This window comes from Phacochoerus africanus, chromosome 10, assembly GCF_016906955.1.
Source record: "Phacochoerus africanus isolate WHEZ1 chromosome 10, ROS_Pafr_v1, whole genome shotgun sequence".
In the NCBI taxonomy this organism is placed as follows: Eukaryota; Metazoa; Chordata; class Mammalia; order Artiodactyla; family Suidae; genus Phacochoerus; species Phacochoerus africanus.
The window spans coordinates 118336044-118352167 of record NC_062553.1 but is presented as its reverse complement, the minus strand read 5'-3'; the positions used below and the strand labels follow the sequence as shown (position 1 = coordinate 118352167).

At 39.9% G+C, this 16124-nt stretch overlaps 1 protein-coding gene across 2 annotated transcripts in view; it reads right to left on the bottom strand.

Annotated features, from left to right (window-relative positions):
* Positions 1-211: 211 nt before the first annotated feature.
* MANBA (mannosidase beta) overlaps positions 212-16124 on the bottom strand; it is a 119006-nt gene continuing 103093 nt past the window's right edge. Inside the window, exons 15-17 of one of the 2 annotated variants that reach the window (XM_047798574.1) lie at positions 5588-5730; positions 4069-4323; positions 212-882 (exon numbers count right to left, since the gene is read on the bottom strand). In XM_047798574.1, coding sequence (XP_047654530.1) covers positions 658-882; positions 4069-4323; positions 5588-5730 — 623 coding nt within the window. In that variant the 3' untranslated portion in view covers positions 212-657. Of the gene's footprint in view, positions 883-4068; positions 4324-5414; positions 5495-5587; positions 5731-16124 lie in introns of those variants that run through there. The other variant, XM_047798575.1, reaches the window with a different exon arrangement.

Genomic DNA, 16124 nt, shown 5'->3' with positions numbered 1-16124 from the left:
AAACTCTCGTTGCCAGTCCATTCTGTAACCAATTACTTGATTCTTCTTAGAGAAGACCCCTTCAAGGGCCTGGTTTAGATTGTTCTAACTCTCCCTGTTTATCAAGTAGACTGAAACCCTGACCACAGCTAAATGGAAATTAATGCCCAGCCTGGTACAGGGCACAACTGAGTGTTCATGGAATGAGGAAATAAGCCACAGAGGAAACATCCAAGTTGTCAATGTCATTTATATAATTAAACATTTTTATATATATATCTTACAGAAAAGTTGCAAAAGCAGTACAAAAAAAAAAAAAATCCTCAACACCTTTACCCAAACTGGCTACTCATTAACATTTTGCCCCCTCTTGCTTTTTTATCATTGTAATTTTATAAACATGATAATGCACAAAAACTGATTTCATCGCAAGTATAATGAATCAGTATTTTAAAAAATCGTTCAAATTCAAGTTAAAGGGAACCCCACTATGCTGCCATGCACAGCTTTGTTGAGAACAACTCCTGAGTATACAGCCTTCCCTGCAAGAACTCAGTGTCCCAAGTCTTCACCAAGTGCTTAATCTGACACGTGACCGAACCTGTGCAGACACATCTCCTGGCTCCTTCCACTTGTCTCTGGTTGCCTTTAGCTCCTGAAAATACAACCTGTACTCCCTCAGTAGATACTGGTCAGCGAAGTCACATGAAAAGATTGCTCCAATTTCCTCTTGCTGGTGGGTTTCCAAGGGTAAAATAACACAGTCCGTGTCTTCTCAGTCATGAGGAAACCATTGTCACTGAATCGCCCTGGGATCCTTCCGACATCCAACCAAACGAAGGGAGCGACTGCTGAGGTTTCCAGAGCAAAAGCAAAAGCGTCCCCTTGCTGAGAGATGATGGCCTGAAAGAAAAAGACAAATGAAGTGGAGGAGGAGGGCAGAGCTCTCTGTTCTCCAGACAATGCCGAAAAGAACACTGATGGCTCACAAGGAGTGCGTTTCCACCAGCTTTGGTTGTGCAACTGCTCAACTCTTACATTCCCTGCACTGTGTCAGATCCTAAAAAAAACACAGGAAATTTATTGAGGGCTGTGGAAAATCACCCAACTGTAATCGCAAACCACAGGCGGAAATATGTGGTCTCCAATGATTAAGGAGAATATTTCACAAGAAGCTCAAAGCCTTCTATCTTTTGCTCAGGGTCTCACCAAGCAAGGCACATTTTTGCAGGAGGGATAGATGGTTTAAATGCCTTTCTCAAGATGTGTCTGGAGCCGGCTGCAGAGCACAGCCATGGAGCTCACCTTCTAGTCCTCTGAGGAGCTCCCACAATCTAGACAGCAGCCAGCCAGGCATCTCCAAAGGCTCTTCAGCTAGAGCATTCCCTCTTTTATCACATGGTCCGTGAGATCACATCATGAGCACTTTGAACATGCATGAATCCCACAGAGTATCAGCGAGGAGAATGTAGTTTGGGTCTTATCGTTCATGGGCACAGGCAGAGAGAGACAGAGAAAGAGGGAGAGGGAGAGGCAGAGCTGAGCCCTGAAGGGTGGGGGTTTGAGAGCCTCTCTCACTGTGAGTACACAGTAAAGTGGGACCTGGTGTTTAAAGCTGTGCCTTTGTCATGAAACATGTCTCTTCAACATACGCACATGTCACACTACAGATTTAATATTATAGGTGATGTGTGACATAGAGAATTTCCAAGGGCAATTTTTCCTACATTTAATTTAGCCTTACACACCATGCAGGGTTCTGAGTTATAATCAAGAAAACCTACCTTGATAGAAACAGAAAAAAAAAAAAAAAACCTAATAAAGTGTATTAGGTAGCTCTCAGAGGGTCAGAGATGCGGGCTCGAAGCTAGATGTCAAATTCCCAAAGCATGCTGCCCACCTATTCCAATGAAGACTCTAAAGCAGTTGCAGGCACACAGCGCACATGGCTGGCCCTGCCTGGCCACCAAGGCTGCAGGGAGGCCTCAACTACGCTGTCCCAAGACCAAGGCCAGAAGGTACATGGGCATCTGCTCTCTCACGTGGTTGTCTTCTTCTGATTAGAAATCTCATCTCTGTATATCTGACTGCAGAGCCAGGGGCTCAAGTTTGCACCCTGGCTTCAGGGAAACCAGGAAATAACACAAGTTCCCAGCACCCCCTTGGGAATAGCAACTCCAAGTGTCTGGCCCATGGTCAGCCTGCAATAATTTGAACTATCATTACTATTTTCATCCCTATTGTTTAGGAAAGGCAAAGTCTCACTGAAATCCAAATGACAAGGAAAGAACTTCCCTCCTACCCACAGGTGGCTCAAGGTAATGGAGGCCTAAATAAGGAAAGAGAAAAAGATTTCAAAATCCTGGAGTTCTCCTCGTGGTGTAGGCCGGTGGCTACAGTTCTGATTGGACCCCTAGCCTGGGAACATCCATATGCCGCAGGAACCCACGAAATGGCAAAAAGACAAAAAGAAAAAAAAATTTCAAAATCCTAAGTCTAGAGGCCACAAATTTGTCCACTACATCATTTGGTGCTTTTTTTCTCGAGAGAAGCTATGTAAATGTATGTCATTTCCTTCATATCTGCTCATATCTGAACCCACTGAGCAAGGCCAGGGATCGAACCCGCAACCTCATGGTTCCTAGTCAGATTCGTTAACCACTGCGCCACGACGGGAACTCCACCTATGATTATTTCTAAAGCAAATATTAAACAAACCCTCTCACTCAAATTTTTCAACGAAGTCTAAAACAAAATTGATTAAAAATAGGAGTTTCCTTGTGGAGCAGCATGTTAAGGATATGGCATCACAGCAGAGGTGTGGGTCACTGCTCTGGCACATGTTTGATCCCTGGCCTAAAAAAAAAAAAAATTGATTAAAAATTGAAAATAAAACTTTCTGGAAAAGTATCTTCAATTACTATGTGGAGGAAGAAAGGGAAGGGAAGGTTTTTGATCAATTAGACAGATTCCAAGCTCTCCAGCTGCACGATTTTTTTTTTTTTTTTTTTTAGCACCACACCTGTGGCATTTGGAAGTTCCCGGGCTAGGGGTGGAATCAGAACCTCCAGCCCATACCACAGACACAACAACACTGCGATCTGAGCCACAACTATGACCTACGCTGTAGCTTGTGGCAATGCCATATCCTTAACCCACTGAATGAGGCCAGGGATCAAACCCACATCTTCACAGACACTATGGTGAGTTCTTAACTTGCTGAGCCACAATGGGAACTCTTGCACAATTTTTATAACCACACCTTCTATCCTGATCATTCCTTTTTTTTTTTTTTTTGGTGGTCAATGATAAAGAGATCCAGTGATTAAGTTAACTTTGAAGCAATAAATCAGAGAGTAGAGTGAACATTTTTAAAATTAACAGACTCTCTTTAAAAATGCAAAATTAAGAGTGCTTCAGAGTTCCTGTTGTGGCTCAGTGGTTAACAAATCTGACTAGGAACCATGAGGTTGCAGGTTCCATCCCTGGCCTTGCTCGGTGGGTTAAGGATCCGGCGTTGCCGTGAGCTGTGGTGTAGGTCACAGACGCGGCTCGGACCCTGTGTTGCTGTGGCTCTGGCGTAGGCCGGTGGCTACAGCTCCGATTCGACCCCTAGCCTGGTGACCTTCATATGCCGCAGGAGTGGCCCTAGAAAAGGCAAAAAGACAAAAAAAAAAAAAATAGAGTGCTTCTACTGGGTTCTGCTGCTTACTGACTATGGACTTTGAACATGTTACTCAGCCCCTCCAAACAGGTTTGCTCACGTGTAAACACAGATGATGGTACTTCAGGGTTAATGCAGTAAAGCCCCCAGGACAGAGCCTGGAACCAGCCAAGGAGCCATCAGTGGTGACCTGCTGCCTCTCCCTCCACTGCACCAGCCTCACCCGAGAGGAGTGATGGGACAGCAGGCCTGGCAGGAACCTTAAACATTGACACACGTTAAATTAGAAATAAAAATCATTTGGCCTTTGCTTCTAGTGGGAAGGGACCAACATTCCCCAGGTGGCAGGGAAACTCAGGGCCAAGGGGAAATTTTGCACAAGGCAGGATGCAGCATGCATGCCCCAGAAGAACACCGATGCTTACAGTGATATTTGCCTTCTGGAGCCCCTTGGCCTCCTTCAGGGAGGACAGGAGGTGATAGTTGGTTGGGCTCAAGAGTTGGCTGCCAGTTGACAGGTAAAAGGTAATGACACAGCTTTGCCGTGTACATTTTGTACAATTTAGCAATTCAGGCACAGGCTTCTTATAGAGGAGAGCGGATTCCCCTGCTTTCATCACAAAAAGCTTAGTCGTCTCAGAGCGCACAGGTTTCAGGGAACTCCACGTGTGGACTCTCACCTGTGGAGAAATAAAACAGGAAAAAAAAAAAAAACACTTTAGTTACTAATTTTTTTTTTTTTTTTAGAGAATAATAAAGTCAGAAGAGCAGAATGGGTTAAGAGACTGTGCTGAATGGATAAGCAATGAGGTCCTACTATATAGCACAAGGAACTATATTCAGTCTCTTAGGAGAGACCATGACTGGTCACTTTGCTATACAGCAGAAATTGGGACAATATTGTGAATCAACTATACTTTAATAAAAAGAAAAAGAAACTGTGACGCCTAGGTTTAACCTCAGCCCCAGCAAGTACTAGTTATGTAACTAAGAAGTTAACTTCTCAGGAGTTCCCATCATGGCTCACCAGTAACAAACCCAGCTAGTATCTGAGAACACAGGTTCCATCTCTGGCCTCACTCAGTGGGTTAAGGATCCAGCATTGCTGTGACCTGCGGTGTAGGTTGCAGGTGCGGCTCAGATCCCACATTGCTGTAGCTGTGGTGTAGGCCAGGAGCTACAGCTCCAATTCAATTCCTAGCCTGTGAACTTCCATGTGCTGCAGGTGCAACCCTAACAAGACAAAAAAAAAAAAAAAAAAGTTAGCTTTTCAAAATATCCATTTCTTCATATGTAAAATGAGAATAATAACAGCACTAACTTCACAGGCTGTTGTGAGAATTAAGTAAAATAATCTGTGGAAGGCACAGGACCTGGTGCATTGTAATTAATCCATAACCTTGACCTATTCTCAATGTCCTCCCAAATGTAGTCACCCGAGACTTGAGTTTCTATCCTCTGTTTTTACCTAACATTGTTGTATATACAAGTTCATTTTCCCACATGGGTATTCTGAATCATTTTTACTGACTTCCACTTTAACATACTGTTTTAAGTGATTTCTTTTTATAAAGTTTAGGTGATTTCCAGCTTCTCATGATTATAAATAACCTTAGATTTAGGTGGTAGTTTACAGTTTATAATTCACAGTCATCTAATTATTTTACTCACTATCCATAGAAATCCTTTAAGGCTGCAGGCTGGTAACATTTTACAAATGAGGGAACTGAACCAAGGTATTCAGGTCATAGAATAAATAGCTGATTCTTGCCTTGAATATAAGTTTTCCAGTTCCAAGGTCAACCCATCTTCTGCTACAGGTAGTAGAAACATTTTGATAAAAACTTTCTTCTTTTCATAAAAAAAAAAAAAGAACTAAGTAACTAAAAAAATCTCAAATCTCCCTCTACCATAGAGAGGAAAAAAAAAATCCAAGGAACTTACAGTAAGCATCACCGTACAGTCTGAGTGAAGGTCTGACACACCGTAGATGAAAAACACATCTTCATCCTCAAAACCCACTGGCAACAGTGGAGCGAAGAAATTCCGAGCAAAGTAGTGAAGCATTTTCCACTTTCCTCCATACTCTAAAAGAGAGTTGGGTTAGGAGATGAGCAAGGTCAAGCAGTCAGGGTCACAGTGTGGCCCAGCTGTACGACTGGTCCTAATTCTGGGCTCTGAGCACAGGAGGGACAGCCTGTGGAGGCAACCCAGGTTGGTTGAGGGCAAGAAGCATTGTGAACATTACTCACAGCCTCAAATCTGAGTGAGGGAGGCGCTTTTCAAATGAGGAAATGGAAGCTCAAGCAGTTAAGTCAAACATGCCACCGGCAATGTTCTGAGCCCAGGCCTGCCTCTCAGCTAATACATTCTCATATGCAGTTCTGCTTCCAGGAGTTCAATGCACCAACATTCCTTCTTTCTTTCTTGCTACATACACATGAAGAAGGGAATCAGCAGCACTGGCAATGAATGTCTGTTACAAAGCTTCATTTGTAAGAGTTACCTAGGGAAAAACCCTATTATAAAGACTGGCCAAGATGGTGGGGTAGGAACACCCTGAACTCACCCTGTGTCATGAGGACACCAGAATTACAACTATTTACAGAGCAACCATTTACAAGAAAGACCAAAACCTAGCAGAAAAGATCTTCTACAACTAAAGGTATAAAGAAGGAACCACAACAAGATGAGTAGGAGGGGCAGAGTCACATATAATCAAAACCCATACCCCAGGGGTGGGCAACCCACAAACGTAAGAATAATTACAACTGCAGAGGTTCTCTTTAAGGGGCAAGGGGTCTAAGCCCTGTACTGGGCTCCTCAGCCCGGGGATTCTGCACAGGGAAGACGAACCCCAAAATATTTGGCTTTGAAGGCCTGCCTGGCTTAGCTTCAGGAGTCACAGATGGCAGAGGGAAATAGACTCTTTTTTTTTTTTTTGGCTTTTTAAGGCCACACCCATGGCACATGGAGGTTCCCAGGCTCAGGGTCAAATCGGAACTACAGCTGACAACCTACACCACAACCACAGCAATATGGGATCTGAGCCATATTTGTGACCTAGAGCTCACAGCAATGCCAGATTCTTAACCCACTGAGAGAGGCCAAGGATCAAACTGGAATCCTCATGGATACAAGTCAGGTTCATAACCTGCTGAGCCACAATGCTCCTAGAGACTCCATTCTTAAAGGGCACACACAGAATCTCACACACTCTGGGACTCAGGACAGAAGCAGTAATTTGAAAGGAGCCTAGGTCAGACTCACATGTTGACCTTGAAGAGTCTCCCAAAGAGGCAGGAGCTTACCCTGGGGAAACAGATACTGATGAATGCCATTTTAAAATCCCAGCTCTACCCACCAATAGGTCAGCACTAGCCCAGTTTCACCCACTGGCACTGGGATCCCCTGGGCACCAACCCCACCCACCAATGGGCAGCCCTAGGATCACTGAAGCCTTGAACCCTGCCTTATTATGACACAGCCAATAAACCAGCACACTGGCACCAGCCCCAGAGCTCCCACACCCTGGCCCCAACCACCAGGAGACTAACACCAGCTCCAAGAAACTGGACACCTCAGCCAGCTGCCCTGGGATCAAGCCCACTCATCAATGGGCCAGCACCAGCTTTCAGATACCCTAAGAACCTGCACCCAGCCATATGAGGAACTGGCTCCAACCACCAGAATGCCAACACCAAACCTGAGAACCCCAACCATGTAACCATCCATCCTCTGCCTACCACTGAGCCAGCAGTAGCCCCAGGACCTTCCAAGATTCTGCAGTAAGCAGCATCATGACCCAGCCCCACCAACCAGTAGCCAGCAGGCTCTGCACAAGGCAGAGGCCGGCAACTAATTGAGTCACAGGCCAGCCAGGACTACCAGAACACAAAAAGTAGGCATCCCACCATAAAAAGGACCCATGCAGCCCACATAGGGGGCATCCCGAGAGCATATAGCTCTGGTGACCAGAAGGCAGTGAGCTATGCAGACAAACAGTATGTCTCATACAAAAGGCTACCTATCCAAGGTCAGCAAACATAACCAACCTACCAGATACAAAGAAATAAAAAGAGCAAATCAGGCAAAATGAGGTGACAGAGAAATATTCACATTTGGTGGCAAGGGCAAAAGATTTATAGCAAGCAAAAGATAAAAGATATGGGCACCACCAAACCAGCCTTACAAGAAATGGTCAAGGAACTTCTCTAAAAAAGAGAAAGGTGACAAAAAAAGAAAAGGCTGTAAAATAAAAGGCTACAAAACAGAAACATGAAAATTATGAAAGGAAAAAGTCATTGGAAAAGGCAAATATAAAGTAGTAAATCAACCATGTAGAAAGCTAGCAAGAAGGTTAAAAGACAAAAGTATTAAAATCATCTATATCCACAATAATCAGTTAAGTGATACACAAAATATAATGATGTAAAATATAGTATCAAAAGCAATAATCATGGTAAGGACCGGAGAGTAAAAAGGCAGGGTTGTTAAAAATGCATTGAAACTGGCAACTTAAAGAACGAAAAAGACCTAAAGTCAGCAGAAGGAAGGAAATTATAAAGATCAAAGAAGAAATCAATAAAACAGAGATTCAGAAAACAATAGAGAAAATTAATAAAACCAAGAGATGGTTCTTTGAAAAGGTAAACAAAATTGACAAACCCCTGGCCAGACTCACTAAAAAGAGGAGAGAAAGGGAGTTCCCGTCGTGGCGCAGTGGTTAACAAATCCGACTAGGAACCATGAGGTTGAGGGTTCGGTCCCTGCCCTTGCTCAGTGGGTTAACGATCTGGCGTTGCCCTGAGCTGTGGTGTAGGTTGCAGACGCGGCTCAGATCCCACGTTGCTGTGGCTATGGCATAGGCCGGTGGCTACATCTCCGATTCAACCCCTGGCCTGGGAACCTCCATATGCCGCGGGAGCGGCCCAAGAAATAGCAACAACAATAACAACAACAACAACAACAACAACAACAGACAAAAAGACAAAAAAAAAAGAGGAGAGAAAGAACCCAAATAAACAAAATTATAAATGAAAAAGGAGAAATCACAACGGATACAGCAGAAATACAAAAAACCATAAGAGAATACTATGAACAACTATACGGCAACAAGGTTGACAATCTGGAAGAAATGGACAATTTTCTAGAATCTTACAGCCTACCAAAACTGAATCAAAAAGAAACAGACCAACTGAACAGACCAATCACTAGAAATGAAATGGAAGAGGTCATAAAATCACTCCCTACAAATATGAGTCCAGGACCAGATGGCTTCACAGGTGAATTCTATCAAACATATAAAGAGGAATTGGTGCCCATCCGCCTTAAACTCCTTCAAAAGGTGGAAGAAGAAGGAATACTCCCTAAGACATTCTATGATGCCACCATCACCCTCATTCCAAAACCAGACAGAGATACCACCAAAAAAGAAAACTATCGCCCAATATCATTGATGAATATAGATGCAAAAATTCTCAACAAAATCTTAGCCAACCGAATCCAACAACATACCAAAAAAATTATACACCATGACCAGGTTGGGTTCATCCCAGGTTCACAAGGATAGTTCGACATACGCAAATCAATCAACATCATACACCACATTAACAAAAAAAAAAGTCAAAAATCATATGATCATCTCAATAGATGCAGAAAAAGCATTTGAAAAAGTCCAACATCCATTCATGATCAAGACCCTCGCCAAAGGGGGTATAGAGGGAACATTCCTGAATATAATCAAAGCCATTTATGAGAAACCCACAGCAAATAGAATACTCATGAGGAAAACCTGAAAGCCTTCTCACTCAAATCTGGAACAAGACAGGGATGCCCACTCTCACCACTGCTCTTCAACATAGTGTTGGAAGTCCTAGCCACAGCAATTAGACAAACAAAAGAAATAAAAGGCATCCATATAGGAAGAGAAGAGATAAAACTGTCACTGTATGCAGATGACATGATACTATACAGAGAAAACCCTAAGGACTCAACCCCAAAACTACTTGAACTGATTCATAAATTCAGCAAAGTAGCAGGATATAAGATTAACATTCAGAAGTCAGTCGCACTTCTGTATACCAGCAATGAAATATTAGAAAAGGAATACAAAAATACGATACCTTTTAAAATTGCACCTCACAAAATCAAATACCTCAGAATACACCTGACCAAGGAGGTAAAGGACCTATATGCCGAGAACTATAAAACTTTAATCAAAGAAATCAAAGAAGATGTAAAGAAATGGAAAGACATTCCATGGTCCTGGATTGGGAAAATCAATATTGTAAAAATGGCCATACTACCCAAAGCAATCTACAGATTCAATGCAATCCCTATCAAATTACCCAGGACAGTTTTCACAGAACTACAACAAACAATCCAAACATTTATATGGAACCACAAAAGACCCAGAATCGCCAAAGCAATCCTGAGAAACAAAAACCAAGCAGGAGGCATAACTCTCCCAGACTTCAAGAAATACTACAAAGACACAGTCATCAAAACAGTGTGGTACTGGTATCAAAACAGACAGACAGACCAATGGAACAGAAGAGAGAACCCGGAAATAAACCCTGACACCTAGGGTCAATTCATCTTTGACAAGGGAGGCAAGAACATCAAATGGGAAAAAGAAAGTCTATTCAGCAAGCATTGCTGGGAAACCTGGACAGCTGCATGCAAAGCAATGAAACGAGAACACACCCTCACACCATGCACAAAAATAAACTCAAAACGGCTGAAAGACTTAAATATACGACAGGACACCATCAAACTCCTAGAAGAAAACATAGGCAAAACACTCTCTGACATCAACATCATGAATATTTTCTCAGGTCAGTCTCCCAAAGCAATAGAAATCAGAGCAAAAATAAACCCATGGGACCTCATCAAACTGAAAAGCTTTTGCACAGCAAAGGAAACCCAAAAGAACACAAAAAGACAACTTTCAGAATGGGAGAAAATAGTTTCAAATGATGCAACTGACAAGGGCTTAATCTCTAGAATATATAAACCACTTATACAACCCAACAGCAAAAAAGCCAATCAATCAATGGAAAAATGGGCAAAAGACCTGAATAGACATTTCTCCAAAGAAGATACACAGATGGCCAACAAACACATGAAAAAATGCTCAACATCACTGATTATAAGAGAAATGCAAATCAAAACTACCATGAGATATCACCTCACACCAGTCAGAATGGCCATCATTAATAAATCCACAAAGAACAAGTGCTGGAGGGGCTGTGGAGAAAAGGGAACCCTCCTGCACTGTTGGTGGGAATGTAAACTGGTACAGCTACTATGGAGAACAGTTTGGAGATACCTTAGAAATCTATACATAGACCTTCCATATGACCCCACAATCCCACACTTGGGCATCTATCCGGACAAAACTCTACTTAAAAGAGACACGTGCACCCGCATGTTCATTGCAGCACTATTCACAATAGCCAGGACATGGAAACAACCCAAATGTCCATCGACAGATGATTGGATTCGGAAGAGGTGGTATATATACACAATGGAATACTACTCAGCCATAAAAAAAGAATGACATAATGCCATTTGCAGCAACATGGATGGAACTAGAGAATCTCATACTGAGTGAAATGAGCCAGAAAGACAAAGACAAAGACCATATGATATCACTTATAACTGGAATCTAATATCCATCACAAATGAACATCTCCTTAGAAAAGAAAATCATGGACTTGGAGAAAAGACTTGTGGCTGCCTGATGGGAGGGGGAGGGAGTGGGAGGGATCAGGAGCTTGGGCTTATCAGACACAACTTCGAATAGATTTACAAGGAGATCCTGCTGAGTAGCATTGAGAACTTTGTCTAGATACTCATGTTGCAACAGAACAAAGGGTGGGGAAAAAAAATGTAATTGTAATGTATACATGTAAGGATAACTTGACCCCCTTGCTGTACAGTGGGAAAATAAAATAAAATAAAATATAAAAAAAAGAAACTGGCAACTTAATCATTTATATTATATTATATGTAGATTATTATATAATGTTTTATGTAGGTCACTATATATAAACCTTATGTTAACCACAAACCAAATATCCGTAATAGATAAACACCAAAAAAAGAGAAAGGAATCTGGACACTAAAGATAGCCATCAAATCAAAATGGAAGTGAACAAAAGAAGCGAGCAACAAAAAAGAACTACAAAAACAATCTAAAGACAATTAAATAAATGGAAGCACATACCTATCAATAATTACTTTAAGTGTAAATGAACTAAATACTGCAATCAAAAGAGTCAGAGTGGTTGAATGGATACAAAAACAAGACCCATAAATATGCTGTCTATAAGAGACTCACATCAGATCTAAAGACACACTGAGACTGAAAGTGGAGGGATGGAAAAAGGTATTTCATGCAAATGGACATCAAAAGCTGGGGTAGCAATATTTACATCAGAAAAAATAGACTTCAAAAAAAGATTCTTATGAAAGACAAAGAAAGACATTATATAATGACCAAGGGACCAACTCAAGAATGTATAAAAATTGTAGATAGATATACACCCAATATTAGAAGCACTACATACATAAAGCAAATATTTACAGACATAAAGAGAGAAATTGACAGTACCACAATAAGAGTAGGGGCATTTTATACTCCATATACATCAATGCACAGCTTATCCAGACAAAAATCAATAAGGAAACACTGGAATTAATACATTAGACCAAATTGACTTAATGATATATAGAACATTCCATCCAAAAGTAGCAGAATACTTATGTGTTTCACATATCTATGGAACATTTTCTAGGAAAGATCACATAGTAGGCCACAAAACAAGACTCAATAAATTTAAGAAAATTGAAATACTATCAAGCATCTTTTCCAGCCACAACTCTATGAGACGAGAAATCAATCACAAAAAAAACTGCAAAAACCCACAAACACATAGAGTTTAAATAATATGTTACTAAACAATCCATGGGTCTCTGAAGAAATCAAAGAATAAAAAATACTTGGAAACAAAGGAAAACACAATGATCCAAAGTCTATGGATGCAGTAAAGGCAGTTCTAAGAGAGAAGATCATAATGATACAAGCTTACCTCAGGAAACAAGAAAAAAATAACAAACAACCTCACCCTACACCTAAAGGAAATAGAAAAATATCAACAAACAAAACCCAAAGTTGTAGAAGGAAGGAAATAACAAAGAGCAAAAATCAATGCAATAGGGTTTTTTTAAATAGATAAGATCAATAAAACCAAGAACTGGTTCTTTAAAAAGATAAACAAAACTACAGCCAGACTTATCAAGAAAAAGAAAGCCCAAATCAATAAAATCTGAAATGAAAGTGGAGACACTACAACTAATACCAAAGAAATACAAAGAATTATGTGACTACTATGAACTATATAGCAACAAACTGGACAAATTAGAAGAAATGAATAAACTCCTATTAACATATAACCTTCCAAGACTGAATCATGGAGATATAAAACATATGAAAAGACTGCTGAATTATGAACAGACTGCTGAATTACCACTAAGGAGACTGAATCAGAAATCAGAAATCTCCCACCAAACATGAGTCCACAGCCAAACGGCTTCACTGGTGAATTCTACCAAATATTCAAAGGAAAGTTAATACCAAACTTTATTAAATTTTTCAAAAAATGTAAGAGGAAGGAATGGTTCCAAACTCATTCTATGAGGCCAGAATCAACCTGATAACCAAACCAGACAAGACAAAGACACTATACAAAAAAAAGAAAATTATAGGCCAATATCCCTGATGAATATAAATGCAAAAATCCTCAACAAATAAGCAAACCAAATTCAACAATAAATTAAAAGGATCATACATTATGATTAAGTGGAATTTATCCCAGGAATGCAAGCATAGTTCAAATATCCACAAATTAATCAGTGTGATATACCACATCAAGTTAAAGAAAAACTGCATGATTATCCCAATGGATTCTGAAAAAGCTTTTGACAAAATTCAACATCCATTTATGATAAAAAAAAAAATCTCCACATGGTGGGTGTAAAGGGAAAGGGCCTCAACATAGTAAGGGCCACAGCTATCACCATATTCAATGCTAAAAAGCTAAAAGTATTTCCTCTAAGACCAGGTATAAAACAAGGATGCCCACTCTCTCACTTTTAGTCAACATAGTATTTGAAGTCCTATATACAGCAATCAGAAATAAAAAGAATCCAGATTGGAAAGGAAAAAGTAATACTGTCACTGTTTGCAAATGACATGATACGATGCTGAGAAAAATCCTAAAGGCACCACCAAAACCTACTAGAGCTCATCAATGAACCTGATAATGTTGAAGGATACAAAATTAACATACAGAAATTTGTTGCATTTCCATAACTAACAACAAACCATAAGAAAGAAATTAAGGCTAAAACCCCATTTACCATCACATCAAAAAGAATAAAATACCTAGGAATAAATCTAACTAAAGAGGTAAAAAACCTGTACATGCAAAACTATAACACACTGATGAAGGAAATTGAAGATGACAAAAACATATGGAAAAAGATACTGTGTTCATAGATTATAATTAATATTGTTAGAATGACTATACCACCCAAGGCCATCTACAGGTTCACTGCAATCCATATCAAAATACTAATGGCATGTTTCACAGAACTAAAACAAATCATTCAAAAAATTTTGTGGAAACACAAAAGACCCTGAATAGCCAAAACAATCTTGAGAAAGGAGACTGTGGGTAGGGCTGTAGGTATCATGCTCCCTGATAGCAGACCATACTACAAAACCACAATCATCAAAACACTGTGGTACTAGCACAAAAACAGACACATAGATCAATGGAACAGAAGAGAGCCTAGAATAAATTCATGGTCAATTAATCATGAAAAGGAGGCAAGAACACAATGGAGAAAAGATAGTCCCTTCGATTAGCGATACTGGGAAAACTGTACAGCTACATGTAAAAGAATGAAATTAGAACATTTTCTCACATCATTTACAAAAATAAACTCAAATCAAAGACCTAAATGTAAGACCAGAAACCATAAAATTGGAGGAAAACATAGGCAGAACACAGACATAAATTTGTAACAATATTTTTTTGATCTGTCTCCTAAGGCAAAGGAAACAAAAACAAAAATAAACAAATGGGACCTAATTAAACTCAAAAGCTTTTGCACAGCAAAGGAAACCATAAACAAAACGAAAACACAGCCTATTGAATGTTAGAAAGTACTTGCAAATGATATGACCAGTAAGGTCAAACAAAATGTGTATACAAAATATATAAACAGCCCATACAACTCAATAAAGAAAAAAATTTGATCAAAAATATTGGGCAGGAGACTTGAATAGACATTTTTCCAAAGAAGGCATACAGATGGACAAAAGGCATATGAAATGATGCTCAACATTCCTAATTCTTAGAGATAACAAATGAAAACCATGATGAGGTATCACTTCACACCTGTCAGAATGGCTATCATCAAAAAGACCACAAATTATAAATGTTGGCAAGGATGTGGATAAAAAAGGAACCCTTGGATACTTCTGGTGAGAATGTAAATTGATGTAGACATTATGGAAAACTGGATGGAGATTCCTCATAAAAACTAAAAATAGAACTATCATATGATCCAGCAATTCCACTCCAGAGTATATAGCTAAAGAAAATGAAAATGCTAATTCAAAAAGATACATGTACCCCCAATACTCCCAGTAGCATTATTTATCTATTGCCAATCAATAGATAAATAGATACATATATATAATGGAATGTTGACCATAAAAATTATGAAATTTTGCCATTTGCAACATGGATGGACCGGGGGGTATTATGCTTAGTGAAACAAGTCATAAAAAGACAAATATTTTATGCTATCACATACATGTGTAGTCTAAAAAATAACAAGACAAAAACAGACTCACAGATATAGAGACTAAACCAGTGGTTATCAGTGGGGAAAGAGAAGGGGTTGGGAGGGGCAAGATGGGATAGGGGATTAAGAGGTACAAACAACTACGTATGAAACAAATAAACACACAAGGGTATATTGTAGAGAACAGGAAATATAGCCAATATATTAAAATAAATTTCAAAGTATAATCTATAAAATATTGAATCACTGTATTGAACAACTGAAACCAATATTCTAAACCAATAAAAAATTGATGAATTAAACGGAATAATTTTTTCAAAAATAAAGTTACTTAGAAAGCAAAGTCTCCTCTCCCATAGGTGCAAAATCCTCTGAGTGAAACAAAACAACCAATACCACAAATACAGCTGTCAAGTTCAGACTGGAAGGGAACAACCAAATCCATCACAATTAATGACAGTTCCTCAAACACATCTAGAAGCTGTCCAGAACCTGTAGAATCCCGTGCTCTGCTCACATGTCCGGTGTGCTAAACCCACAAACTAAAAAATATCACAACATGCCTCTATTTCACAAAGAAGATCCTTCTCCACAA